Source organism: Amphibalanus amphitrite, unplaced genomic scaffold, assembly GCF_019059575.1.
Source record: "Amphibalanus amphitrite isolate SeventyFive unplaced genomic scaffold, NRLGWU_Aamphi_draft 000508F_arrow, whole genome shotgun sequence".
Taxonomy (NCBI): domain Eukaryota; kingdom Metazoa; phylum Arthropoda; class Thecostraca; order Balanomorpha; family Balanidae; genus Amphibalanus; species Amphibalanus amphitrite.
The window spans coordinates 15,134-41,994 of NW_024882002.1; the positions used below are offsets into that span (position 1 = coordinate 15,134).

Here is a 26,861-nt window from a genome sequence, read left to right on the forward strand (position 1 = left end):
CCTCTCTCCTCTCCCTCTCTTTCTTGGTCCTTTTTTCTGTTGCTCTACGCATACTGAGAGATTACTGACTAGTCCTGCCTCTCGCCGTCGGATAATATGCACAAACTGGGCCGTTGACGTCATGGTCAGACATCAAATCGATGTCGTCACTGTGCACAAGTGGGTCCGGTTATCTATAAGAACCTTGGCTCCGGTGACTTCACTGTCGAAGCTCGCTCGCACCTGCGCACATTGGACCTCGGTCACATGCTCACGGGGACATGCCATCTGACAGAACCCAACCGTTAGAAGTTGGTTCAGTGCAACTGCAGTTGGTGGGTCTGTATTGAATGGCCAACTTTTATAGACGCTGCTGCGCAGCCAAGTGATTTTAACTATATGGTTCTGTTTGAACGCGCGCACAGCTAATCATTGTTGCGTATGAGGCGATAATTGTTTTTGTCTTCTTGGTATTATCCCACTACTAAGTCTCCTCATCTAAAATAAATCTCCCCTTCACAGCGGAGCTTGGCGACTATGACCCGAAGCGGCACACGGATGGCTATGTGGGCGAGTTTCGGCTCTTCCCCAACATGACACCAACACTAGAGGAGAATATCGTCGAGTACCACAAGACCCTCGTGTAAGTACCGTACGGGCGACAATGATTGGAACGGTACACTGAACTGCTTGTAGTAGACGACTGTGACTTGCAGGAACGCATTGGGTATTGTTGAATGATAAATGCAATTCATGTTTGACACAGTAGCTGAGGTGACGTAGTATTTTCAGTTGCGTTGTCCATGCCTTACTGAAGCTAGCAACATCCAAGGACGGAGCACTGAAATCAGTGCACCTGGACACTGGGCAGTGCAGGTGGTGCCAACGATACTTTTGTGCAGAACGAGGTCAAATATAAATCATGACAACCACTGAAGGCAGTTTAGTTTAGCATGGTTTAGCTGTGGACTGATACCGATACCGATCGATATCGACTCTACCGTGTCCGACAGTGGGCGAGTGCCTTCAGTGGTGGAATTCAACTACCTAGAGAAGGTCCGGTGGCTGGAGATGTACGGCGTCGACCTGCACCCGGTGCTGGTGAGTGCGTAGTTCCTGTGACGTAGTGTCGGCTATGACGACTGACGGGGGCCATGTGGTGCGTGACCGTCGGGCTGGGAATGGTCACGTCTCTGTAGTCAGAGACGGGGACATTCCTGGCCATCTGACAACAGGACCGCGGGGATTTTACAACACTAGCCTGGGAGGTGTTGCGGCAACACGATCTTTTCCAGCCTCGACGTCTGCCCTTTTTATTTGATCACATCTTCACATTTTTTGGCATGCTAGCAAACATGGCCTACTGCATTACCACATTGCCAAATGAGGCAAAACATTTTATCTTCAGAAACTTTCACTTTAGATAATAAGATGTCTGCTATTTTCTTTACTGACATACGTTTCTTATTCTTCTAGGGCGAGGATCATACGGAATACTTCATCGGCCTGACCCCCGCTGGGGTCATCGTTCTCAGGGGCAAGGTCAAAGTCAGCAACTATTTCTGGTATGACTCAACAAACTGCGGAATTGGTGCTAGCAACTGACTCATGCATTTGTGTTTTCCACGTTGCAGTTGTTGTTGCCACCACTTGCCATGTTTCCCCTGAAGGAATTAGTCCTCGGGAACGTCTTGTCCTGTTTTCTTTTTCAAGTGAGCTGTGAAAACCGAGCACAGGTTCTGTATAGAATGTGATTCCATCGCTGAACTATTTCCCACGTAGCCTGGTTGCTGTTTTCAGACTTATTTGGATGTAGTTTGAACAAGGAAACCCTGTTGGGAGGTGGCGATAAGCTCCTGTTCGCTCCATGGGCCTCACGAATGACATCAGGGGCGGCTGGCAAAGCAGCAGCTACAGACATTGTTTCCTTCAGCTGTGCTCCTCATTCACAGGCCGAGGATATCAAAGGTGCACTTCAAAGGGAAATACTTCATGCTCCGTGTACGAGATAAAAACGTAAGTTTTTTTTCAACGAGTCGATTTGGCGAGGAAATGTCTCTTATGTCGATATCGTCGCTGCCTGTAGCGTTAAAGTAGCATCAAACGTCTACCTTAGAATGATTACATTTTTAACCCTCGCCGGCACAGGCCATTTTGAGTCCTTCGACGGCACAAGGGGGGTTGATACGACCCCCCCCCCCCTCGCGTTTGGCCCCTGATCGAGCTAGAGCTTCGCGGAAAAAACGAGCGTGTTGCCCGTCACGAGAGGAAGCCAATGATACCCAATTTTAAGGTCCTAGTCATCGGGTGACCTTCCAGGTCAGGTCAATGACCCGAAAACCGGGAAAATCGGGACCTGTTAGAAAGTCGTAAAGTGTGGCTGCTATGTGGTTTTCCGGGGTGCTGATCACGAATATCGTGTTAGTTTTGATCAGAGATGATGTCTTTAAGCATTTAGACCAGGTCGGGTCAGGTCAGGTCAGGTCAACCGGTAGGCGTTGTGACGGGTATTCGTAATACGTGTCAACCGCCTCGGACAGCTTCTTAACATGTTACGAAGGCACCAAAACTACTTCGTAAATGTTCAAATGGTTGATAAATTCGAATTCAGCTCCCAAAACTAGCCTAGAAACATGTAAAACTCGAAAAAGTGAACCGAGGTCACCCGAGGTCACCAAAGGTCAATGACCTGACCTGACCTTCAGGTGACCTTGACACCCACCCTAATGCATGGGAGCAACATCAAATCACATGTTTGAACGTTTGAAACCACGAAAAGCTTGCAAACGCGCGGCTAATGCGAGCCGACATGCGCCGAACAGCGATTTCGGCCAAACATGGTCACAGAAAAGAGGTCATAGGTCAAAGGTCATTGGGGTCAGGGCCATGAAATTTTCAGGGTAGGTGTAAAATTGATCAATGCGAGGGTACTGAAAGTTTCGTTGCGATCGGCCGCTTTTTACGCGAGTTATTCGCGAAAAACCTTAGAGGGGGGGTTGCATCAACCCCCCCCCCCTGTGCCGGCGAGGGTTAACTTTACGTGAACCTTTTTGGAGACAGGCATCAAATAGTTCTTAGTTCGTTTGATATTTAAAAAATATTTTATCGGTGATTTTAATGGTCAAATAAAAGTTTTGACTGACCGCTTTTCCATCATGTTTGGTAATATATTCACATGACGTCTTAGAAGAAAAAATTAATTTTATGACCTTTTTCTCTGTGTTTTTCCCCTAGAACGAAGAGAACACCTATGGGTTCGAGACGCCATCGAAAGATGCGTGTAAACACCTGTGGAAGTGCTGTGTGGAGCACCACAGTTTCTTCCGCCTGGTACAAGTCAGTCACCCGAGCGGTGGCAAAACCCTCTCCATCGGCTCCCGGTTCCGCTACAGGTAAGCCAATGCAACTTTCACTGAGCGAACCCAACGAAAAATAGGGGAATTGGCACCAGGACTTGAACCCGGTATTTATGAATGCTTGGATTTCAAATTGTGCGGAAAAGGACATATAACGGTATGCCGGCTGTATGTAAATATTCGAAGGTTTTTATCTAAATCGTCCTAGATCCTTATCGTTAATGGAAAACACTCACCCAAAGCCAGCGTGTAGTGTTTTTGTCGCGGTTGTATTTCATATGCTCCCGAAGACAAATCGCCTATTCTCCACCCACGTCGAAAAAAGCACAAGGACGGCATTGTGTGCTCCGCCTCGCTGTTTCTCTCGTTCTCTTACTCTCTCTCTCTCTCTCTCTCTCTCTCTCTCTCTCTCTCTCTCTCTCTCTCTCTCTCTCTCTCTCTCTCTCTCTCTCTCTCTCTCTCTCTCTCTCTCTCTCCTCTCTCTCTCTCTCTCTCTCTCTCTCTCTCTCTCTCTCTCTCTCTCTCTCTCTCTCTCTCTCTCTCTCTCTCTCTCTCTCTCTCTCTCTCTCTCTCTCTCTCTCTCTCTCTCTCTCTCTCTCTCTCTCTCTCTCTCTCTCTCTCTCTCTCTCTCTCTCTCTCTCTCTCTCTCTCTCTCTCTCTCTCTCTCTCTCTCTCTCTCTCTCTCTCTCTCTCTCTCTCTCTCTCTCTCTCTCTCTCTCTCTCTCTCTCTCTCTCTCTCTCTCTCTCTCTCTCTCTCTCTCTCTCTCTCTCTCTCTCTCTCTCTCTCTCTCTCTCTCTCTCTCTCTCTCTCTCTCTCTCTCTCTCTCTCTCTCTCTCATTCACTGCCTTTTTGTCTGTGTTTGCCTATGCCTCTTTCTGTCTCTTCCGTGTCGTATCGTCTCTGCTCTCCCTCCCCATCTATCTCTCTCTCGTCTCTCTCTCTCTCTCTCTCTCTCTCTCTCTCTCTCTCTCTCTCTCGTCTCTCTCTCTCTCTCTCTTTTATCCCTCTATCAAATTATAACTTAGACATTCCTCGATGCCAGTATCTAACGAACTTCACAAATCTTCTCCCCTCTCCCCCTTCTCTGATCCCCTCCATTCACCATCGTGCATCTGCGCTGCTCTTTTGCACACGGCTGCTCTTCTAAACAGCCAAGCTTTGAGACGAAGCGGATGCACGGTATCGTCCGAGCGATCTAATGATTGTACGCTGTAAAAGCAACTCGGCAATGGGGAGGGGCGCTCACCCGGTGATCACCTCAATAACGCTGGCTATCGCACGTTGATCGCCTTTCAACTGTTACTCTCGTGCGTAACTCACGGTCGCATACGTTACGTGACGGTCGTAAAAAGGAACGGAACTGGGCGCCGGTGGATTCAACTACGCGCAGGCTCAGAAATTGTCGTCTATCACTCTCTCCAGCTCCGTTTTGTTGGCTATAGAATGTAGATGTAGCATAAATAATTCGATTATCTGATTTGCTTGACATAATATTCATTATTTAATTGCAGCCCTCCGCTTCTTTTCATTCGCTCGCTCGCTCGCGCTTCTCCGATGAAGAACACAACCTGTGATTATGTAATGAACTCATGCCCTTACTTCGATCTAGCGCTTCTCTACCGGCGTTCTGAATCCCCCGTTTTTGAATCGCTATGACCGGAGCGGTGGCTCCGTGATGACATCACCTAGCGTTCCCTCGGGGTTCGACCGTTCGCGGCCGGCCGCCAGCGCCGTCCGGGGGCTGAGCTGACCGCTCGTAAAACGGCCACTCGCTCCAACCCGGAACAAAACGCGGCCACGGCGGCAGAGGCGGCGGCCGTCAACGCGAACGGCTGCTCAGCACGGCGCCGGGCACGGGTACCGAACGAGCCGCTCACTGAGTCGACCGGTCCGGTTTTCGGAGCGGCGACCTTTTATGCCGGCAGCTGCAACGTTAATGTCGTGGTACGGTTTATGTGCAAAGCGGCGAATCGAGGCGCCGCGCGGCGATTCCCACGGGCCACGTGATCGAAAGGGGTAGAGTGAGGTGGCTTGCAACATCATGAACTGTGTTCTTCAGTAGACCGAAGCGAAATGAACATTGAGCACATCACCTGACACGGCAGTTCGCCTGGCTCTGTTCGAGCTGCCAACCTTCAATGAAAGTCCTGTGCTAGCCTGCCGTGCACTCCTGCAACACGGGTAAACACATCGGAGCCACATTGTTAGCCACGTGTTGGTTTCAATGTCACCACTGTGAAAAAGCACGAATGTCGGTATGTTTGGTGCTAATCGTAAACACGAGCAGGGTGAACGTGAGCATTAGGTGCCAAACGGGGACGGGAGGCACAAGGCGCCAGGCATAGAGCTGCGGTTTCAAGTCACGGGACACAGGGTGACGTTACAGAACACCTTCACAGTAGGGCGGATGCAGAGCACCGAGAGAATAAGAAGGCATCATAGCCGGCGGGGGTAATGCGGAGCAGTATCAACATAAAAGAAGCGAACAGCTGGCAGAGAAGACAGAAGCATAGAACTGATGGGCTCCGGGAGATGAGGGGCGGAGAGTCGGCTGTGCCCGGGGGCTGCGCTGCTCTCCGGTAGGCGGGGCGGCGGCACGGAGCGCCCCCGGTGCACGCGGCGTGCACCCGGCTGTGCACACGGGCCGCCGGTGCACTGTGTCCGGCAGGTAGCGTGGCTCGAGCCGATCGGTCTGCTGCCGCTGAGGGCCACACCGGCGGCGGCGGTGGCTGCAGAGTCGAGTCGACCCCCGGGCGCCCCTGGGTGGGCGCCCGGCGCCCGGCGCCGCTCGGTAGGGTCTTCTGGTGGAATTGGATGGGGCGTCGTAAAGAATTTAAGATGCTGGGCACTCCCGGGTGAGAATGCTGTATTCAAATTTTGATATGAAAGCTGAAACGTCGGCGTAACCTTGACATTGGAATGGGGATTATTAATTGTTAATTATAATCCCCAGTATACTGTCAAGGTTACCACAACTAGAACCATCCCTCGATTTTGCATTTATATGAAGCATTCAGTATCGCTGCTGTCTCACTTTATTCGAGCTACACAGGGACGTGTATAGGCAATACCTATTTTACTTAAACATCTGTCGTCCATCGACAAATTCTGTCATATTTCAGCATTTCGATGAAAACGATATCATTCAAAGTCCAAACCCTCTCTAACGATGCAAGTTTTAACGTTTGAGTCGTATTCGCTTGTTAACAAGGGGTGATTGGCCTCCGGCCGGGCACGTCGAATATTTATCATCACACATCGCCTTTTTGGACCGATGAATATACTTGACAATGTGAATCAGAGCTTGTTGACATCGGAACTACATGTGAATGGCATGATAGGGTAAATTGTATGCACCATGTTCTTCCTATCGCTGCGACTTCCAAACTTTCCAGATATACCATTCATGCTGTTTTCATGTGAGTTACATTTGCATGCACAATGCTATAACGGGTCCATCTCTGGGTGGCGTCTACCCGTGGTTGCTGAAACAGTGAAATCCATTCTGTCCTGTTTCAGCGGCAGAACTGAAAAGGAGGCCCAGCGGGAGGCTAGTCTGCACCGGCGACCGCCACCCAGCTTCAGCAGGTCATCCAGCAGGCGGTCCAACACGTCCAGCCGTGCCGGCGACAGCTCACATCGTGGTCAGTTTCCAGCCTCAAAGCACGGAATGCACCCCTTATCTTACCACTACACCCAGCCACACTCACCAATTATCTTACCATCCATCCCCCTTTACGCCGAGCGATAGGACTGCAGTTCCTCGTATACCAAGCCCGGCCTCTCATCTTGCCTCTTCCGTACTATTTCGTGAGGGAATTAACGAGATCTGACATAATCTGAGGAGAACATATCACAAACCGGGCTGCACGGACGCTCAGGCCGGTGCGGGGCGGGGGCGGGCCTCGCACGGGCCCATCGTGATCCTTTGGCCGCTGATCGGGCCAGTTTGGTCGACTTTGTGGGGCCACCGTCACTGACCGGGGAAGCTGCGGGGAACATTGAGGCGGCATTGCGGGGCGGAGTACCGGGGAACATTGGGACCGGCTTTATTTGATCAAGTGTCAGGGAATCCAGGGGGAACATTGGGACCGTCGTGGTAGTTTTAAGCACATGACAATCTTTCGTGACGAATGTTTGCGATAGTTTCTCACCAGTCGGTCCGTGAGATCCGGTGCTGTCATTGTTCTGAATAGCCCGAGCCTTGGAACACATCCGGAGCTCCCGGAACGTGTAGTCAACAGCCACCGCACGGTGGAGCGCTTCTGGAAATGTCATGCATGGAAGTAAAGGGGCTTTAAGGACTGTTTGGTCGGCCGAACGAACTAAATACGGTGTCATTATAGGTAACACTTATCACGGGGTATATCCAAAGCAAGGTGTGGGCACAATTATTGTAACACGCAGTGCCGCACAATCACATAGGACGCTGCTTTTCTTTTCACTTGGCTGCATGAACTTCGGACACTTTGGAAACTATCCCTAGTATGTGAGAGTGACCTCACGCCATCAAGAGTTCCCCGGAAGAACCGCCTATATCGCCATCCGAGGCGCCGTGGGCTGGGGCGGCGCGGACGGCAGCGTTAGGGGGAGTGGTCGGTGCCGGTCGGCCCGCCAGCGCTCGGCACACATCAGGCCCCATTTGGAACGGCTATGAGGTCTGCCAGTGCCGGCGGGGGCGGCGTGTCGACACTCGCGGCGCGGCCGGCCCGCGGCGCCGTATTATGCTAATTCCGGCATTCTCGGCCGAGTGTGGGAAGTTTTCACCTTCACTGTCTGCCGCGAGACGGACAGGTGAAGTCTGAGGGCCCGTGTCCGCCCGCCCGACCAGCCACACTCTCTTTACACACCTGACACCTTCCTGGCCTGAATTCGGCGCGCACCTGTCCAGCGGAGGTCGGTGTAACGCGCCTGGCAACGCACCTGTGCCCTGAGGACAATGTACGACATGTCTGTGTTTTGTTACCGCCAAAAATGCCCATCGGAGCACTTGCACCCGGTCCGTGATCGCTTTACGATGGTCACCGTCGCTGAAAAACTGGTTCCAGACTGGAATTTATTCGGATGTAGGGAAACCGCGCGTTAAAACTATTCATGTCAACGATAATCGTTTTAGTAATCGGCTCGGAATTTCCTGCTCTCTGATAGAGCTGTTGAGCATAGCTTATGCTGCTCCTAAGACAACGTTTCAAATTGTTGAGAGTGTGAGGAAAGCAAGGATAGCGACCTTTTCTCGACATCAACAAGTTCATCCAAATCATTCCAAAAATATATTTTTATTATGGATAAAGAGTACAAGTTAAAGTGGCGGTACAGGTGCTTGAACTTATTTATTCCTGCTAAATGTCATGGATCTTTAGTCAAAATGCACGTAAAATCGTTAAAAACTTTATCTCCCGTATGTAAATCAGGTGTCTGGTATTTCCAACGCAAATCCATTCTTGCATTTAAAACACACGGAGTGGTAAATATGCCTGGCCTAACCAATTTTGCACTTCAAACATACAATTCACATATGCTTTTTAACGTTTTCGCCGTTCGAAACTAAGAGCAAAGATGCCATTTGTAGGACCGATATCGTGTGGCGTGTGCTAATTGTGTACCTACCGACATTTAAACAATGCCTAAAAATGCGCATATAGCACTTTCCAGAATCAACTGAATACTAAAAACTGACGTCTGGTTTTCCCGTTTTTCAGTTCATCACCGAACAGATGACGAGGCTGACAGGAGATCCCTGTGTCGGACCGCACTGTCCATCCCGCAGCCCGTTCAGAGGTAAGGGGGAGGGGAATAGGGAACGTTCATTGCCGTAGTTACCCCCATAACAAAAATCAACTTATATGTAGAGCTAGAGAGTGGCTGAGAGTCGGTGAAAACTCGGTTTGTGTTTTGCTATTATCGGGTTTTTACCGTAGTATTATACCGTGGTATGTATGCGGTTTGATTACGATGGCCATGCTAAGAAGGGCACACGCAAGCACTAATTTGCATTGTTCAGAGTTAATGACGACGTAATGAGACCATTTTCACTCTCATTCATTGGTGAGTTATGTGTGAGACACCGGAAGTGCTCAGGAGTTACTGGTCTCAGACGATATTTACCACAGGCGTCGTGGGAATGGTGACGAGGCTATCCACACCACAGTTTCACGGTCCAGTGACCACAATGAAAGGGGTGGTGGCCTGATTGAGCCTAAATCGCCGTGGAATTGCTTGCAAATGGAGCTGCTATAGCCGCTCGACGCCCAATGACCTGGGCCATTGAGTTGTGTGTGCTGTTGAATTGTTCACTGTTCATGTCATTTGTTTGCTAACTGAACGTGAGTTGTGTGTGACCTGACCTGAGACCAGTGGCGGAACCAGGGGGGGGGGCAAAATGGGCAATTTGGCCCCCCCCCAAACGGCATGATTTTAACATTACGCCTATATGGACGATGCATGGAAAGAATCGATAAATTGTTATGGTTTGCCCCCCCCCCCCAAAAAAAAAACTATGAGCTGGATCCGCCTCTGCCTGAGACCTGGCTATCGACCAGTCTAATGTGACCCTTCCTCTGACCTCCCATGTGAGCTTTAATGTGACTTCCCATGTGACCTGACCTGAGACCTGACTATTGACCTATTATGACCCTTCATTTGACCTTCCATGTGACCAGACCCATGAACCGCCATGTGACCTGCCATGTGACCTGCCGTGTGACCTGCCCCTGTGACATGACCTGACCTGCCCTCTGGCCGGCAGCATGTCCAGTATGTACCGGGCGAACTCGATGACTCTCCAGTCTCAGTCTCGGCCGGACTCCCCCCGCTCGGTGCGGTCGGCGCCGTTCTCGGCCAACCAGGTCCCTGCGCTGTTCAACAACAGCAGCTCACTGGGCCGGCCGAGGCGCAGCGCTAGTGTTGAGAGCCAGTCTTCGGTGGACAGCCGCACCCAGCGCAGGTCAGATGAGTGAGAGTACTGGGGTAAATAATAGTGTATTGTCCTGGAGGTAGGGGCTCATAGGATAACAAACCACAGCGCAGGTCAGATGACTGATCGGGTGAAGGAGTGGTCAAGGCTGTCCGAAAGGGGATAGTAGACAGACCAATTTTGCGGCTATTGGATGTGCAGAGCTGGGTGACCTGTAATGAGGGAATTTTGCCAACAGCTGCATGAATCAGTTGTGTACACCATCTTTATCAGCTAGTTGACACGACGCTCTATCGTCTGATCAATGACCATCACCCTTCTCTTCCCCTTCCTCCACCCCAGGCATCGACACCGTCGCAGTTCGGGTAACGACAGCGACGCGAGCTCTGCGCCGGGGTCGTCACGGGCGCACCGTAAACACCGCCACCGACGGCACGAGTCGGGCTCAGAGTCGGAGCGGAGCAGCAGCGGCCGACGGCACCGCAGCCGGAGGCACAGGTCAGTCGACTTCGACACAGCGGCAGAGTTCAGTAATCCAGCAGTATACCGACGGTCAATAAGCCACCAGCGGGCGAGGAAGAGAACTAGGTGGGGAGGGGAGCAAAGATGCCATGGGTAGAGACAGATGCGATCAAAGGATGGTTTAATAAAACGAGACGGTGGAATTGAAAGGTAAACTGCAAGGCGCCAGCATGAAATGGGTGGGTACAGCACAGCGCTAAAACAGTAGAAACAAAGCGTGTTACAGCGTGGTGAGGCGAACTCAGCGGACTGCACTGAGTGACCGGACATAGCTGTGACTACATAATTAGATCGGAATGTCAGAACGTGTCTCGCTAGCGTGTGCGATATGGACGCTTTTTGAAATAGAGCCGTCATCAACTGGTTTAGGATGTCACTTTTCGCGAGTGTTTTGCCAGAATCGCAGGTCCATGCGCCGTGAGGATAAGAAAGTCCTACTCAAAGCCATCAGATTATTTCCATAGCGAACCTAATCGACGACCTTGTGGTCATGGTAATCTTCTTTCCACGCATGGCTTGTGATCCTTGTAATTTACAAAATCATGATAATTCACTCATGATATACTTCACTAGCCAGACACGAACACTTAATTTTCCTGTATTAAGGCGTGCGGATTCATTATGAAAGTGGATTTTATTGGATCCAGCCGACACAAACGTTTTGTTGTTCTCTTTCTTATAATTCAATAGCTAATCCGATAAAGATCACACTCACAAAGACTGTCCTGGAAGGCGTATTCTGACATTTCACCATTCTCGCTCGCTTCCAGGCACCATGGTTCCAACTACGAGCTGGTCGACTCGGAGGCACAGTGGCGAGAGGTTCAGCGGCGGCAGGCGGAGGGCTCACTGGCTGCCCCCGCCGCCGCCCCCGCCGCCGCCCCCGCCCACACGGCGCCCATCGCACAGCACCGGTCCGGCTACCTCAACTCGGGTATGGAGACCGAGTCGGAGCTCTCCTACCAACCCAAACGGCGGGTCCGGAAACACAGGTTAGTCAGCGGGGATTGAGGTTTGGGACGGGGAACGGGATAGGAAGACCGCGCATTTCATTTACTTTAATGATAAAGTACAGTTTGAGGAGAAGGTATCCAGGGCAGTATACCGACGTTCAATAAGCCACCAGCGGGCGAGTAACAACTAGCTGGGGAGGGGAGCAAAGATGCTATTTGCTGCTTTTTATGTTAAGCCTGCTTCATTCATAATTTTTCGCGTAGTGTATATGCTCGTACAACCAGCTAACAATTTACAGCCAACACGCTTCTCTGTTGACAAGAAAAGGTGAATTTCCCCGGCTTTTACAATTTTTAACTGTACGTCCCTTCCTCGTGCTGGTATACCTAACGGTACGGTAAGCAGTGTAATGCATCAGACATTCGTAATCTTCAGTGTTTTTTTTTTTGCAGCGTCTCTCACCTTATGTTAAGTAAAGCTTTCTTAGCTATGCCAAATTACACCTTGACTAACTAGAGTCATCACACTCGACTCATCGCGCTCTGCGACGATCAAATGGCTCAATTACGCCCCTCAGAGCCGTCATAATTGCAGTGACTGAGGCCTGAGCTGCCTGTAAAGCAATATACTACTCGAAACACGGTATACGTCGCTTCAGCTCGAGTTAAATCGAACTGATGCCTTCTGATCGGACATATATGGGTGTGATACGACATTAGCATTGCAAATGGCGATCTTCGAGCGCCGAGTGCATGGGCTCTGAACGGTTGTGTAACGGTGACAGGGCGAGAGGACAACCGGATCAGTTGGCAGGGAGCCAACACACAGGGAGAGCCAAGGTTACTACTGACTAGCGGCTACCCGGGTACGGTGCGGCTTCATTCATGACGCCAATGAATAGAGGAGACACCACGGTGATAGCTTATTACAAAAAGGCATTATTTTCTTGTAAGTGGCGAGATGTAGTTGAATTATCGAAAGTTTTTAATAACTAGATGCTCGGAGTTCCTAATGCATGCTTATATAATGGTGATCATCAAACGTCACAGCATTCATAGGGCGGCACATTTGTTAGACATCACATTATAATCTCATTGTCAGTCAAACTTGTTCGAAGACATCTCAATTAACGCGCAGTAACGTACCAATCTTATTGAATAATTCGCCATCAATTTCACGATCTTATTAAGACGTCAAGCAGCTCCTTTCTGCGCATAATCCAACACCAACGCCATACACCTCCTAACAATGGATGTGACAAAACCGATGCCACAGCCCAAATCCCACGCAGCTCGCATGAGACGCCATGGACACAACCCATCATCAAAAAATCGCAGCAACACAGAGTCTCCACCTCCCGGCCGTGCACTCTGAGCTAGTAGCTCATTACGTAACGTGGTCTCAGCCGCTCCCTTTGTTGCCGTTACCGCGAGAAATTCGAAATATCGATTGACGTCGGTCACGACTACTGTGTTCAGCTATGCTGACAGATTTCAGTACCTGACACACACCTGTCAATGACGTGGACGAGCTGAGACCGCCATTCATAAGCGGGTTGCGTGCTTTTAATGTCAGGCTGGGTTTGGCGTCACCCGACGAGCTTGTAGATGTATCGATTTTCTGTGAGCCAGTTGTTTAGGGATCAGGTGCTTACGTGGGCTTGCCTTGCGCTCTATGTGTTTGTGATGAGCGGCGAATGATCGACTTTATCCGAGGAATGATCGGGAAAGGGTTGGCTGGTGAGCTGAATTGTATGTGTGGTCATGCTGGCGAAAGCTGTGGCCGACAGACACGAGCTGGGATGTTTGGAAGATATTTATGACGTATTGTTTGCTCCGCTGCTAAAACATACTGACAAAAATATCGACATCCTTGCTTCACCCCATCGTCCCACCTCTCTCTAGGCTCTCTCTTTGTCTGTCTTTCATCCTTCTCCTGTATCTATCTCCCTCTCTCACCCTTTCTCACTACCCTCCCCTGCCGTCCTCAGGTCACGCTCCAGGTCACCGGAGACGGAACGCAGTCGTCGCCTGCCGGCTGAGCTGCGGAGACACCTCCAGTTCGAGCTGGTCGACCCTCCGCCGGTGGCCAGCACCGACCCCATCCCCTACACCCGGGTGGAGACGGACGCGCGGATGCCGCGGATAAAATACGCCGCCAAACGAGTTCAGAAGGATGAGTGAGTAATGGAATTGGAGAGTTCTTTGAGGGTGCAGGCTGATGTCTTGGGCCTCTATTGTTAAGTGCATTACATCATCAGGTTTTTTATATACTCGTAGATATGCCAATGTGCTGTTTCAAAGAACCGGCGCGATTTCTTGTAATCCACGAGCCTTTGCCCTACAATCGTGCACACCTACTGACCTTTTGTGTTCGTGTGTTTGCAGGATCGGGGAGGGTGCGCCGGGCAGAGCACCAGCCGCATTCTCCCCCATCCCTCCGGCCTCGTCGTCAGCGGTGGGCTCGGCCAGTTTCACCACCTCGACCCCTCTCTCCACCCACTACTCCGTCCCGCCGTCCCGGCCGCGACCAGTGCCCTCCGGCAGCACTCTGGCCAGCTACTATGTCACCACACCGGCCGTACCGGAGCGGCCCAGCCATACGTCTCTGGCCGTACAGACGGCGCCACTGCCATCTGACGGCCGCGGAGGGAAACCTGTAGTTGGTGCAGCCTCCGCAAGGTACGGCTGGCCTCTGCCGGCGTTTTTTATATGATGGGAGTGGTGTTGGTGACTGGGCAAAGGTTGGTGAGAGGTGGATGATGGTGTTGTGAAAAAATCGCTATGGGATAGTGCCATAGACCTGTGATGAGTTTGAGCAAAATGGTGCTATTCAAGTGCCATTCATAACTTACTGATTGAATACGAATCGATGGCTGTTTTCTGACATTAGCTTGGCCGAACTATTTGCTCTCATGCATTGCTATTGTATTTATTTTGATTCCAGTGTGGTCACCTCCGTGAATTTGTGCGTATCGAAATTGAAATTTAACTTCAATGCATTGCTATGTCTAAAGGTCTTAATAGTAAGACGGCATGCCAAACTTATGAATGAGGAGCATGTAAGCTATAAAACGAGGTGCATTTAAAACGGTAGTCCAACCTAGCATGCATCCATATGCATTGAAATCCAAAAGGGCTATCAGGCAATTTCTTATTGCACACATGCCAAAGCCCATAATAACGGATCTGATGGCACGTGATACAAGCCACCCCACGTCCGTTTCGAGTGTCTACTGTCTACCTACCTCATTTTTTTGTCAGCTTTCCATCGCACCATATTAGCCAACCATAACAAAAGGAAGCCTGAACTGATCTTTCCGGTAGATATGTCAAATTTCTTCTACTTAGTCCAGCTTGACTAACAATAGCAAGCTCTTTATTCGCATGGAATTAACACCATTCTTGTAACAGATTACTTAGTCGGCGTCTTCCTCAACAGTATCTAGAATCAGTCGTTGCACTCTGCAACTTTTCTGTACTCTTTTAGTGTGGCATGCCTGCTGTCAACTGTGATATTGAATATGATGAGATGCAACCGCAGACCAATACAATGAGTCTTTTATAAGACCGAGATGTGAACGACTAACACTCAGCGGAGGCAAGGGCGCGACCTGGGTTTTAACATCACTAACTCACCAAGTAACAACTCTTCGGTAAGTGATTTGCCCTTCGGCTTCTTCTTCCGGTTTGTGCTTCCTCAGTAGCAATGCCATGACGAATGTATGATGTAGTTGTAATGGTGCTCGAATTCGCTGGAAATGTCTGCCTTTAGAAACGGAGGCTCTACATAAGCGTACATGAGGTTGGAGAAACTTGCTTATGTGAATGCCTTAAGATTGCTCCCTCGCTCATATCTTCTGCCATCCCTCTGATTTTTTCCCTATTTCATTTGTGCACATTTGTGCTTACCTTTTAGCCCAGTGATCCAAAGGGGGCGCCATGAGCACCCGCAGTACGTCAAACTTACAATGCCTGCTCCAAACGTTATCTTCCATCGCAGCAAACTATTACAACACAGTTCCGTAAGATGTTGTGTGCTTCCTGTACTGTAGCTATGCCTGTAGCTGCCTATAGCTATCAATAGCCAAACCTTCATCAACCGTGATGTACGATGGCCTGTTGTCGACAGCTCCCGCGCGGCGGCCGGTCGGCTGGTCCTGCCTGTTTCCCGACATGGCCACCTAGCGGCGCCACCAGTCCACCCGGTGGATGCCCATCATGAGCACTCCGACTCCGGCCTGGGAAATGAGTCGCCAAATGAGTTCACCAGGTGAGTGAGATGAGTCACACAGCGAGTTCACCAGGTGAGTGCGAGATTTGTCAGTCCCGCAGAGAGACCGGGATCGATTAAACGGCAATACTGATTATCGTAAAGCTTACCGTAAATCGCGCGTTGACCACACACGACACAAGTCCTCAGTTGGAGTCTTGAGATCGCCTGAAGTTAGACTATGCCTCAGTAGCCGGATAACGCCTGAATCTAGGCTGTACCGCAGTGCCTGATAGCGCCTGAAGTTAGGCTGTGCCGCATTGGCTATATAGCGCTTGAAGTTAGACTGTGCCGCAGTGCTGGAAAACGCCTGAAGTTAGGCTGTGCTGCCATGACCGGACAACGCCTGAAGTTAGGCTGTGCCGCAATGGTTGGATAACGCCTGAAGGTAGACTGTGCCGCAGTGACTGAATAATGCCAGAAGTTAGACTGCACCGCAATGGCTGATAACGCCTGAAGTTAGACTGTGCCGCAGTGGCTATATAGCGCCTGAAGTTCGCCTATGCCGCGGTGGCTGAATAATGCCTGAAGTTAGACTGTACCGCAATGGCTGATAGCGCCTGAAGTTAGACTGTGCCGCATCGGCTATATGGCGCCTGAAGTTCGGCTGTGCCGCGGTGGCTGAATAATGCCTGAAGTTAGACGGTACCGCAATGGATGATAGCGCCTGAAGTTAGACTGTGCCGCAGTAGCTATATAGCGCCTGAAGTTCGGCTGTGCCGCGGTGGCTAAATAACGCCTGAAGTTAGACTGTACCGCGGTGGCTAGACAACGCCTGAAACTAGGCTGTGCCGCAGTGGCTAGATGACGCCTGAAGTTAGACTGTGCCGCAGCGTCAAGTTGACGCCTGGAGTTAGGCTGTGCCGCAGTGGCTGGACAACGCCTGAAGATAGGCTGTGCCGCGGTGGCTGAACAACGCCTGAAGATAGGCTGTGCCGCAGTGGCTAGATGACGCCTGAAGTTAGACTGTGCCGCAGTGGCTGAATAACGCCTGAAGGTAGACTGTACCGCAGTGTCTTAATAACGCCTGAAGTTAGACTGTGCCGCGGAGGCTGGACAACGCCTGAAGATAGGCTGTGCTGCAGTGGCTAAATAACGCCCAAAGTTAGATTGTGCCGCAATGATCGAATAAGGCTTGTAGTTAGGCTGGGCAGTGGGCTGTGGCGCAGTGGCTGAATAGGGCCTGCACGTAGACTGTGCCGCAGTGATTGAAAATCGGCAGAAAGTCCGCCACAATCAATAAATTGCGCATATGATGCGGTCGGCTTGAAGCTGGAAATAGGAGGGCAATGGGCACTTACGTCTTATTTGATATACATTGTGGCTTGTGCTATGAAGTGCGATGTGCTGCTGTTAACGTTTCTTGATTTCTGATCAAAACTCAGGGTTACACACCAGTGCTATTTATTATAACCTAATGTTTCGATGGTTTCCAAAACATGCTCCCTTTTCTCACTGCGGTCGTTTCCTTCCGCAGGATGACGAATGGGTCACCTGTACAGAGCTCTCTGGCCGACGCCCGTGTAAGTAGCGCCTGCTCAGCGGCCGCCGCTGCCACCGCCGCCGCTCTGCCTGCGTCCGCTCGGCTCTCCCACACCGCTCTGCCGCCGCTCTCCGCCTCTGCCTCCTCCCACACTCTGACCGACCCGTTCCGACCGCCCTGCTGGACGGCCTCTCTGCCGCGAAAACCGGCCGCTCCGCCGGCGTATGAGACGGGCTCGCTGCGCCGCCGGCCCGAGCCACCCTGCTGGCGCGGCACCTCCACCCTTCCCCGACCCTCCACCAAGTCCTCAGCGGACATAATCAGCGCGTACACCGGCTCGGCCGCGCCGCGACCCAGTCATGTCATCCTACCTCCCGCGTCATTCCAAAACACCACCCCCATCAGCAGTGCATCCACCACCACCTCGACCGCCACCGCTACCTCCACCGCTTTCACCTTTCCCACCGCCTCCACCGGCACCGGTGGCGCCTCTAGCGACCCCACCGCCACCACCACCGCCACCGCCACCGCCGCTAACTGTCCAACGACCGCTAACAGCAGCTTTGAAGGCGGCAGCGCCGAGCTGAACGGCTTTGTCTCGGAGCTTCGTCAGCTGATGAGCGGGGAGGGCAGCGATCCGGCGTGGCCTAGCAGCGACGCCAGCGACACAGCGGCCACGCCGCGCGTAAGTACCAACTCTGCCGGCGACCGATAGGTGGCAGTCGGGTCGGCCGGTCCGCTGCATGCACAGCTGCTTGGGGCGCTACGCTTGGCTGGTGGATGGTGGGGTGGTGGTTGCCGCTGGCGCGGCGATGTTCTAAAGCACTCTGTTTTGCTGTGGAAGATGTGCATACTGACCGAAACTAATGTGTGCGCGTTTTGCCGTGTGATTTCTGTGGCAAAACAAGACAATTGTGCTGCGAAAATTGTCAGTCTTTTGTCAGAAGGTCTGCGTATTTAGTTAACATTTCAATCCTCCGAGTAAACGTTGTTTATGATACTGTTGTTAAATTCTTTGGCCTTCCTTCCTTTCACTTTCCTTGCACTTGCTGAAATATTCTAAATCCAGGCGTTTTTGTTTTTATTTCGAATGGTCATTTTTTAATATTCATGACAGGACAGACGAATGAGTTTGCATGATCCTTAGCTTTTGATGACAGCAAACACTTCAGTTTTGGGTAAGGAGGTAGATAATCGGATCAACAGGGAAACCTTCAATGCCTCTTGACCAGTTGTGAGGATGCATTAATATCTTGGAGCAGTAAATATAGGTACTGTGCCTGCTGTTTTAAACTCACCACAATTCAAAACGAACGCGTAGATCTACAACATAAACGCAATGCTGTTGTATACCCTAAACTTTAGTTTTATTGTAGCTTTGCATTCTTTTATTAATCTCCGGTGTCGCAATAACATTTTACTCACTACAAAGCACTCGTAGGTCCTATAGTCAGCCCAGCGCTCGTGTCTGACCTGACCTGACCCCTGCTGACCTGTACATAGCGCCGACCCAGGGTGCCCGGTGTGTGTACATAGTGCCGCCTCTGTCCGGGGCGGGGGCGGGGGCGGGGGCGGCCTGTATGTGTGTGACTAACGGCGGACTGGTGCCGCCAGCAGGGGCGGCGGCCGGGCGGGGGCGGCGGCGGCGGCGGCGGCGGAGGCGCGGCGGCAGGCCTCAGCCGAGCGCACCGGTCCGACAGCGCCGGGTCTCTAGAGCTAATACTGACCCCGCTTGTTAATTCAACCACACAGTAAGTAGCCTCCGCTCCGGAACTGACCGGTGGGTGGTGTGTGACCTTAGGTAGTGCATGTCTGCCTGCTTTATGTCGTTCATTGTTTTGTAGAGGTCAACAGTTTTAATCATGGTTTTAACAATCAGAACAAGTTCCTTTGTAGCATATTTTCATAACGAGGCGCTGACGTCGTGTCGCACATGTTTCAGTGGCACCTGAACTTTGACTAATTTGTCATGCATAGTCAAACAGGTCAAACATGGATGAGAACACCCCGGTAGTTTGACCTTAGTCTCATGACCCTGGGTATAAATATGGCAGATACCTACTTAGCAAGGGACAAGGCACATGCGTGATGCATTGTACTTGCAGAAGTAAACGTATGGATTGATATATGGAACTGTTTTCTTGACATTTCTAAAATCCCTAGTATTTAACATCTGTAACCTATCAACTGCAGATAGTTATTCTCTGTAGCGAAATATCACCTCGCATTCTTTCCACGCAGTGGCCTTAAATGACGCACGAAAGGAAGACTCCCGTTTCGTGCGGACCGTCTCCACAACACTGGCTCAGATCTATGTTTGTTAGAAAACTAACAACTCTTAGCGCTGCGGAAAGTCCACGGAAAATTCACCCGCTCTCTCGCAACATTATAATGTAGCGGCCCATTTCTCGCGGCTCCATTTTATGTTTCAACTTCCAGGGCGGGACACATTTTCGTAAACAAGCCGCGGACACTGGGATGTCGGCCTTCAGTTCGCACAGTGTTTGAGAAACTGGCGTACAGCCATAATTTCGGCTGAACTGGCCGTTCAGTTTTTCGAATCCTCGGTCGCAAATTGCTGTGCGTTAGGGAAACACATCCACTCTTCTCCAACCAGGACCACCTATCCGTTGCGGGTGTGGCCCAAACAATAAAACGATGATATGGTGTGCCGTGAATTATCTTGGTATTTTCTTTTTATGCCGTGATACGGGTTTTCATGCATCGTCTCGCTAATGGAAAAATGATGCTGAAATGACATTCAAGACAAGTGTTCGAGGCTCGGGGAATTGTTAAAAGTAAAAAAAAAAATAGTTAGATTAACTGACCTTAAGCAGCGTGGCAAGCCTGAACTTTTCAATATTCTAGTGTTACTTGAAATAACAAAGTAGGTAATTGCCCCAATATATTTTTTTCTCTTACTCTCTCTCTCTCTCTCCCTCTCTCTCTCCCTCTCTCTCTCTCTCTCTCTCTCTCTCTCTCTCTCTCTCTCGTTACATTTGACAACAATAATACCTTGAGATTATAGGCGGCGGAACGGGAGGGCACCGGGGCACCGTGCCCCCCTTTGATTTTGGCATTTTAATATTAGTCCTATGGGCGTTGCATGGAAAGAATGGGACCAAAAGTCGGCAGTGCCCCCCCCCCCCCTGAATTGAGTGTGTTCCGCCGCTACTGCTTGAGATCGTTTTTATTCAAGTATTCTGGCCTTAGAACGCCGTTTAAATTTCAAAGAACTTTCAAGCAATTTGGACATAACCCGCGAGTTGCTGGGGGGGGGGCGTTAAACGCCCCCACTTTTTTCGCCGGGCCATAGCATAAAAACGGCGCGCCGCAGGCGCACCAAATTTTGGGTACCTGTAGGGAATTGATTGAAGTTTATTGTGACAAAGTTTCAAAAAAATCGGTCGAAATTTTTTGAGATATCGAGGTTTTAGTGACGTCATGATTTCTGAGTTTTCGACCAAAAACGGCATATGTTCAAAAAATCATATAAAATCACAGAATAGACATATAGACATGCCATAAACGCCATTAGACTGCCAATACCATGGAGAATCAAATGGCTATCTTCGATTATTGATTATCGTTCGGCATTTTCCAAAATCTTGAACTGAATCTTGGCAATTTCTCGTGACTACTTCACGACCATGATACATGAATTTCTTAAATTGAACTTTTTTAGCTAAACACGTACACATATGATAAAATGAATGTCACCATCGTGTTCTACGCCCCAAATTACCCATAAAACATGTGTCACAGGCTGCGAATATCAGTTTTGATTTTCGGGGATATGTGCCTGCCCGGTTGACCTGACCTTGACCCTGACCTATGCTTGACTGACCCCTGCATGGAGCTGACACTCTTGTAGGCCTTATATGATGGATTGTGCACCGTTTTGACAGAGTTTATGACGAGAGGCGCCCATTGCGAAGTCCTGAAGTCCATGCTACTGAAAGCCCGATTTTAGGTGTTTGACCTGACCTTGACCTGACCTGTGACCTCAAAATTCAACTTTAAAGTACTCATCTGAAGCGTCTCGTCGCGTTCTTTCGTTTGCCGCCTCGTGCGTTTCGCTGCGCCTATTGGTTCTCGAGTTATCGGCTGGGGGCGTTTAACGCCCCCCCCCCAGCAAACGGTGGGTGGCGAAATACCCCAGCAACTGCCGGGATAACGTAAGAACGCAAGACACGGTACCTTGTTCTGCAGAAATATGCAGGCAGGAAGCGCCTACCAATACCAAAAGACCACGTTTCTTTTCTTTGTATGCGACCTGATTTGGACCCACGCAGTGCATCGGGAACACGTCCCGACGTTCGGCAAAACAAGCTGCAATGGAGATTTATTGCTAGTCTGAACGGGGGCCATACAAGGGAGACAAACTAGCCAGCTGATGGTATTGGAAAGAAGTTTGACAGGCCGAAATGTAGCTGGCCCGGCTGCAGAACAGCTGACGACCGGACAAAACGCAGATCGATGACGGGGCCGGCGTGATAAATGTAAACTGGAATAAAAACAGCATAACTCCTGTAGGTCAATGGCTATATTCTTAGCCGTCGGGTTCTTTAACGGTTCGGTGGAAAGAACGTACAGAAGCGTACAAAACATGTGTAACTGTTGGCCTGTCCTATGGTTGATATTAGGAATCGGAATACAGTGTATCTTTCTAGCTATGCTGGTTAACCCTCGCATGTGTAGGGGGGGGTCGGATGGACCCCCCCCATGGTTTTTCGCGAATAACTCGCGTAAAAAGCGGCCGATCGCGACGAAATTTTCAGTACCCTCGCATTGATCAATTTTACACCTACCCTGAAAATTTCATGACCCTGACCCAAATGACCTTTGACCTGTGACCTCTTTTCCGAGACCATGTTTGGCCGGAATCGCGATTTCGCGTATGTCGGCTCGCACTAGCCGCGTGTTTGCAAGCTTTTCGTGGTTTCAAACGTTCAAACATGTTATTTGATGTTACTCCCGTGTGTGTCAGGGTCACCTGAAGGTCAGGTCAGGTCATTGACCTTTGGTGACCTCGGGTGACCTCGGGTCACTTTTTCGAGCTTTACATGTTTCTAGGCTAGTTTTTGGAGCTGAATTCGAATTTAGCAACCATTTGAACATTTACGAAGTAGTTTTGGTGACTTCGTAACATGTTACGAAGCTGTCAGAGGCGGTTGACACGTACTACGAATACCCGTCACGACGCCTACTGGTTGACCTGATCTGACCTGACCCGACCTGGTCTAAATGCTTCAAGACATCATCTGTGATCAAAACTAACACAATATTCGTGATCAGCACCCCGAAAAACCCCTTAGCAGCCACACTTTACGACTTTCTAACAGATCCCGATTTTCCCGACTTTGGGTCATTGACCTGACCTGGAAGGTCAACCAATGACCTAGGACCTTAAAATTGGGTATCATCGGCTTCCTCTCGTCACGGGCAACACGCTCGTTTTTTCCGCGAAGCTCTAGCTCGATCAGGGGCCAAACGGCAAGGGGGGGGGGGTCCAACCGACCCCCCCCCTACACATTAGAAGCTGGCAAACGCCGCACACATGCGAGGGTTAAGTAACCAAATCTCCATAGCACAGGGCGAAGATACCTAACTATGGTAGTATTGACTATGGATAAAATGAAAATGCGGATGACCCAGGAATAGGTATCCATTAAAATGAAGTTACTGCAGCAGCAGCACGATACTCATTTGCTGCAACAGCTGCTCGGCAGACTGGCTCGCTCGGCCTAGCCGGCTATACATTCTCGCTGGCATTACAAGACAAATGCTGGAATTAACGCCAGACGTTTAATATTGTTTCGCCGGTGATTTGATATTCCTCGTTCATGACGCCAGCTTACAAACAGTTCACTCAGTGTCAAACTCGGTTTCATTGGATATGAAGTAAATCTGCACGGGTCTTTATTTATTTCCAGAGTGACTTTTCACAAATTCCACAACGTTTGTCTATAGGGCACTCAGCTAATCTGGCACTGGTTATATGTACAATCAGTTACTAAGTTTGCCTGTAGTTGTTGTAATAGAGCAAGGCGGCAGGCGTTTCCATTCTGGTATAAGCAGTAAACATATTGTTTAGTTAGGTACTGGATATAGCTCAGGTCGGGCAGAGTGGTGTCATCCCCGCCTCCATCCTCGCCGGTATGGCCCCGTGGTGTAGCCGCGGTGACCCTGTCCCGTGTGCCAGAGCTCGGGTCGATCTTATGGTCCCGTGGTGTAGCAGCAGTGTCCCTGACCCCATGTGGCAGAGCTCGGGTCGATCCTGACCGCCAGATTAACACCACGGCGTATCCCCGGCTGCCGGCCGCCGTCATTATGCCAATGTATGCGCGCTGGCCTGCTGGTGCGTGCGAGAAATGAGCCGCGTCCGACTGCGACCACCTTCCACATAACTACTGTATCATAATGAATGGCGTCAGATCTGTGCTACGGGTCATGCAGGAAAGGAAGTGACAGTCTGCGTATCCGTAATGCTCACGTAGGCGTGCTCAGATGTACTAGACCGCTTTGTGAGATTAAATCGCTTCGATTTAATAATCGACCGCTTCGATTTAATAATCGAAACGCGTCCATGCACTATTTGTTCCGTGTTTTTTTTTCTACTTGTCTCTATGAATATACATCATAGCTTTATCTTTAATTGCTTTATTGCTTTATTATGTAAATGTCCGTCTTTTTCCAATAGAATTAAAGGTTTGAATGAATTTACGGAAACTGCCAAATGATGAAGCGCTCACGGAAACCCCATTTCCTTACACTTTGTCGTCTAAATTCCATCATAAGGCCGGCGGAATTATCTAATACCTCCGGGCATTAATCGCTGATCCACAGACCGTGATCAAATTATAGCGCTGGGTGGACCGGAGCAGCCACAGCCAACGTGCAGTGACAACGCGTCAGCGCCAAAGCGGCAATTGGTAGTTGACAGCGTTAACAGTGCGTTGTAGGCAACGCTACAACAGCAGACGCCAGACGTCAACAGCATTAGTCAATGAAGTACACTGTATATCACACGACCAAAGCTGACATTACAAGTTGAAAGATACTCGTAGTTCAACATGGAAAAGGGGAAACAAAAACACATCTATGTTTGATGTATGTACCTGCCTATCAACACCTTTTAACAGTTGATATTTCTATTGATTTTTATCAGACAAGTATGACAATTTTTTTTCTGAACGGATGAGGGGCTATCCGTGGTTCAGGCACGAATGAAATAATAAAATCTTTATTTTATAGTCTGCGCATACTTACGATCCCATGTTCGACCTAAGCGACCGATATTATCACCTCTCATGGAACGAATCGACCACCACTCGTCACGCTAAGAAACAGACCTGCACACCTATCATCATAAGAGACCGACCCCCGCTCCTGTCACCCACGCAATCGGTCCGGGATAAAAAGCAAATAAGTGTTCATTTCGCGGGTGAGCGCTCCGGCTGCGCCCGTTGGCGGCCGTACTGATGGCCCCATCAGGGTCCTCCGGACCGCTCCGGACCGCTCCGGACTGCTCCGGGGCGATCCCGGGTCCTGAGCGCGTGCCACCCACCCGGAGAGGGTCGGTCTGCTGACTCGGCGTGTCCTCTGCAGTGCCGTCTGTCATCTGTCGTCCCTTCTTTCTCCCTCCATCTGGCATGGACTATGACAGTGGGTTGACGTATGCCCCATAGCCTCGAATTCTGCCTTAAGCGACAATTGTCCCAAGTTATGATCTGTCCTTCACATTTCGGTAAGAATGCCTCTGGAAGTTATTTGCAAATTCCTTTGAAGCTTACATCCTTCAACGACATCCCATCCGCATTATATCAAAACACGAATCTGCATCATGTGCTGATGCCTTTAAATCATAGCTATTACAACTACTCTTTGACCTTTATTTTGCTCCACTGAAGGCAACTCAGGATGTGCAAACTGGCCAACATGCCTTTTTCTTTTCCGAAGATAATGATATAAATATGCGTGATAGTATGCACAAAATGTAAATATGCGTTGCTTACAGCTGAACATAAATTGGAGCCAACGCGCTTTTTATGCTTATGTATCATGTCATTTTGAGGTAATGTGACGGAAAAATCAAATGCTCCGTCTTTGTCATACCAATGTCAGGTCAGGGGCTTTACATTTTCCGTTTTAAATGAACCGTAATGCATCATCTTTTTCGTTATTTCTCTAGCGGTGAAATTTAGACGTTTTTCTACATTTCTTCCGTCCCAATTGATACGGTTACACCTCCAGCCAGACACATCGTCTCCCCTTGCCACCGTACTCTTCTTCTTTATACCGCACGCTGCTGCTTCCTCTGTCGCATCTTCGCTGACCCAGCGACTGTGACCGTTGCAGGTCGTACCGTCGGTAGTGGCCAGCGTTCCCCGGACCGACAGTTCACGACCACAGCGGCTTCACGAGATCGCTACTCCTCTTTGAGCGAGACCTGCCGGCTGTCGCGGAAAAACTGCCGGACAATAGGTAACGCTGGAGTGGCGTCGGGTCACGGAGATCACACCATTTGGGCGTGTTTGAGTGAATGTGACGGCCATAGCAGGTCTTTAGAGGCTGCCAAGTGCCTGGGCGGGGTGGGGATTTGGGGGTTTGAGACGTGTTTTTCAGCCATGACATGAGACGGTTCTCAAGAAACAGATGCCATGACAATTGATGTGTTTGTGGCCAGTTGTGTGCACATAGCGGGAGCAGATGAGGGATTTATAAATAGTCGTGCTCTTGAGTTTTTGAAGGTCAACTCTGTGTTATACTTGTTGAAATGTTGCCACGCTTCATTGTTCATGCGACGATGAAAGCGAACGTCAAAGTATTCAATGTGCATAAGACGGGGATGTGAAAACATTGATGTGATGTACAGTTGATGGCTTGTTCTTTTGTTAAGTTAAAAATGCTGCAGTGTGAGTTTTATTATTTAAGCGAACAAATGCTCAGTGTTGTATTATTTGACTTTGTATTGCTGAATAGCGAAATCGGCTCCGTCTTATGCCTAGAACATTCAATAAAAATGTGGCATCAGTTTTTGTGTACCGTGTGTTCTGTGCTTTTCTTCGATTTTTAGTTGATAGCCCTGATGTTTTTCGTCGCTCACGTCATTAAATCATCATATAAATAAACGTCATTATTGCCAAAATCAGCTTATGTCGTCTCAGTTGACAAGTTTTTTTTTTTGGGGGGGGGGGGGGGAAATATTAGATGACCGCATAAACGTCTTGTGGTGAGTCGAACATGCCTAATTATTTTTATCTTAAATGCGTACGCACACCATCATTCTTAACCCTATTAGTGGCAGGCTCCTGGCTACCCCTATTAGTGGCAGGGGGGGGGGCTGTTTACGACCCCCCCTTGATATCTCGAGATCTA

At 49.9% G+C, this 26,861-nt stretch overlaps 1 protein-coding gene across 1 annotated transcript in view; it reads left to right on the top strand.

The window, feature by feature from the left end:
* LOC122392940 (band 4.1-like protein 4) overlaps nt 1–26,516 on the top strand; it is a gene marked incomplete at its 5' end in the record, with an annotated part of 38,822 nt that extends 12,306 nt beyond the window's left edge. The window contains 16 exons of the mRNA XM_043388322.1: nt 502–622; nt 993–1,080; nt 1,456–1,544; nt 1,932–1,995; nt 3,214–3,371; nt 6,856–6,980; nt 9,036–9,114; nt 10,082–10,279; nt 10,592–10,747; nt 11,542–11,763; nt 13,716–13,904; nt 14,113–14,406; nt 15,857–15,997; nt 17,475–18,165; nt 19,095–19,231; nt 25,842–26,516. Coding sequence (XP_043244257.1) covers nt 502–622; nt 993–1,080; nt 1,456–1,544; nt 1,932–1,995; nt 3,214–3,371; nt 6,856–6,980; nt 9,036–9,114; nt 10,082–10,279; nt 10,592–10,747; nt 11,542–11,763; nt 13,716–13,904; nt 14,113–14,406; nt 15,857–15,997; nt 17,475–18,165; nt 19,095–19,231; nt 25,842–25,857 — 2,768 coding nt within the window. The remainder of the gene's footprint in view (nt 1–501; nt 623–992; nt 1,081–1,455; nt 1,545–1,931; nt 1,996–3,213; nt 3,372–6,855; nt 6,981–9,035; nt 9,115–10,081; nt 10,280–10,591; nt 10,748–11,541; nt 11,764–13,715; nt 13,905–14,112; nt 14,407–15,856; nt 15,998–17,474; nt 18,166–19,094; nt 19,232–25,841) is intronic.
* Nucleotides 26,517–26,861: the final 345 nt, after the last annotated feature.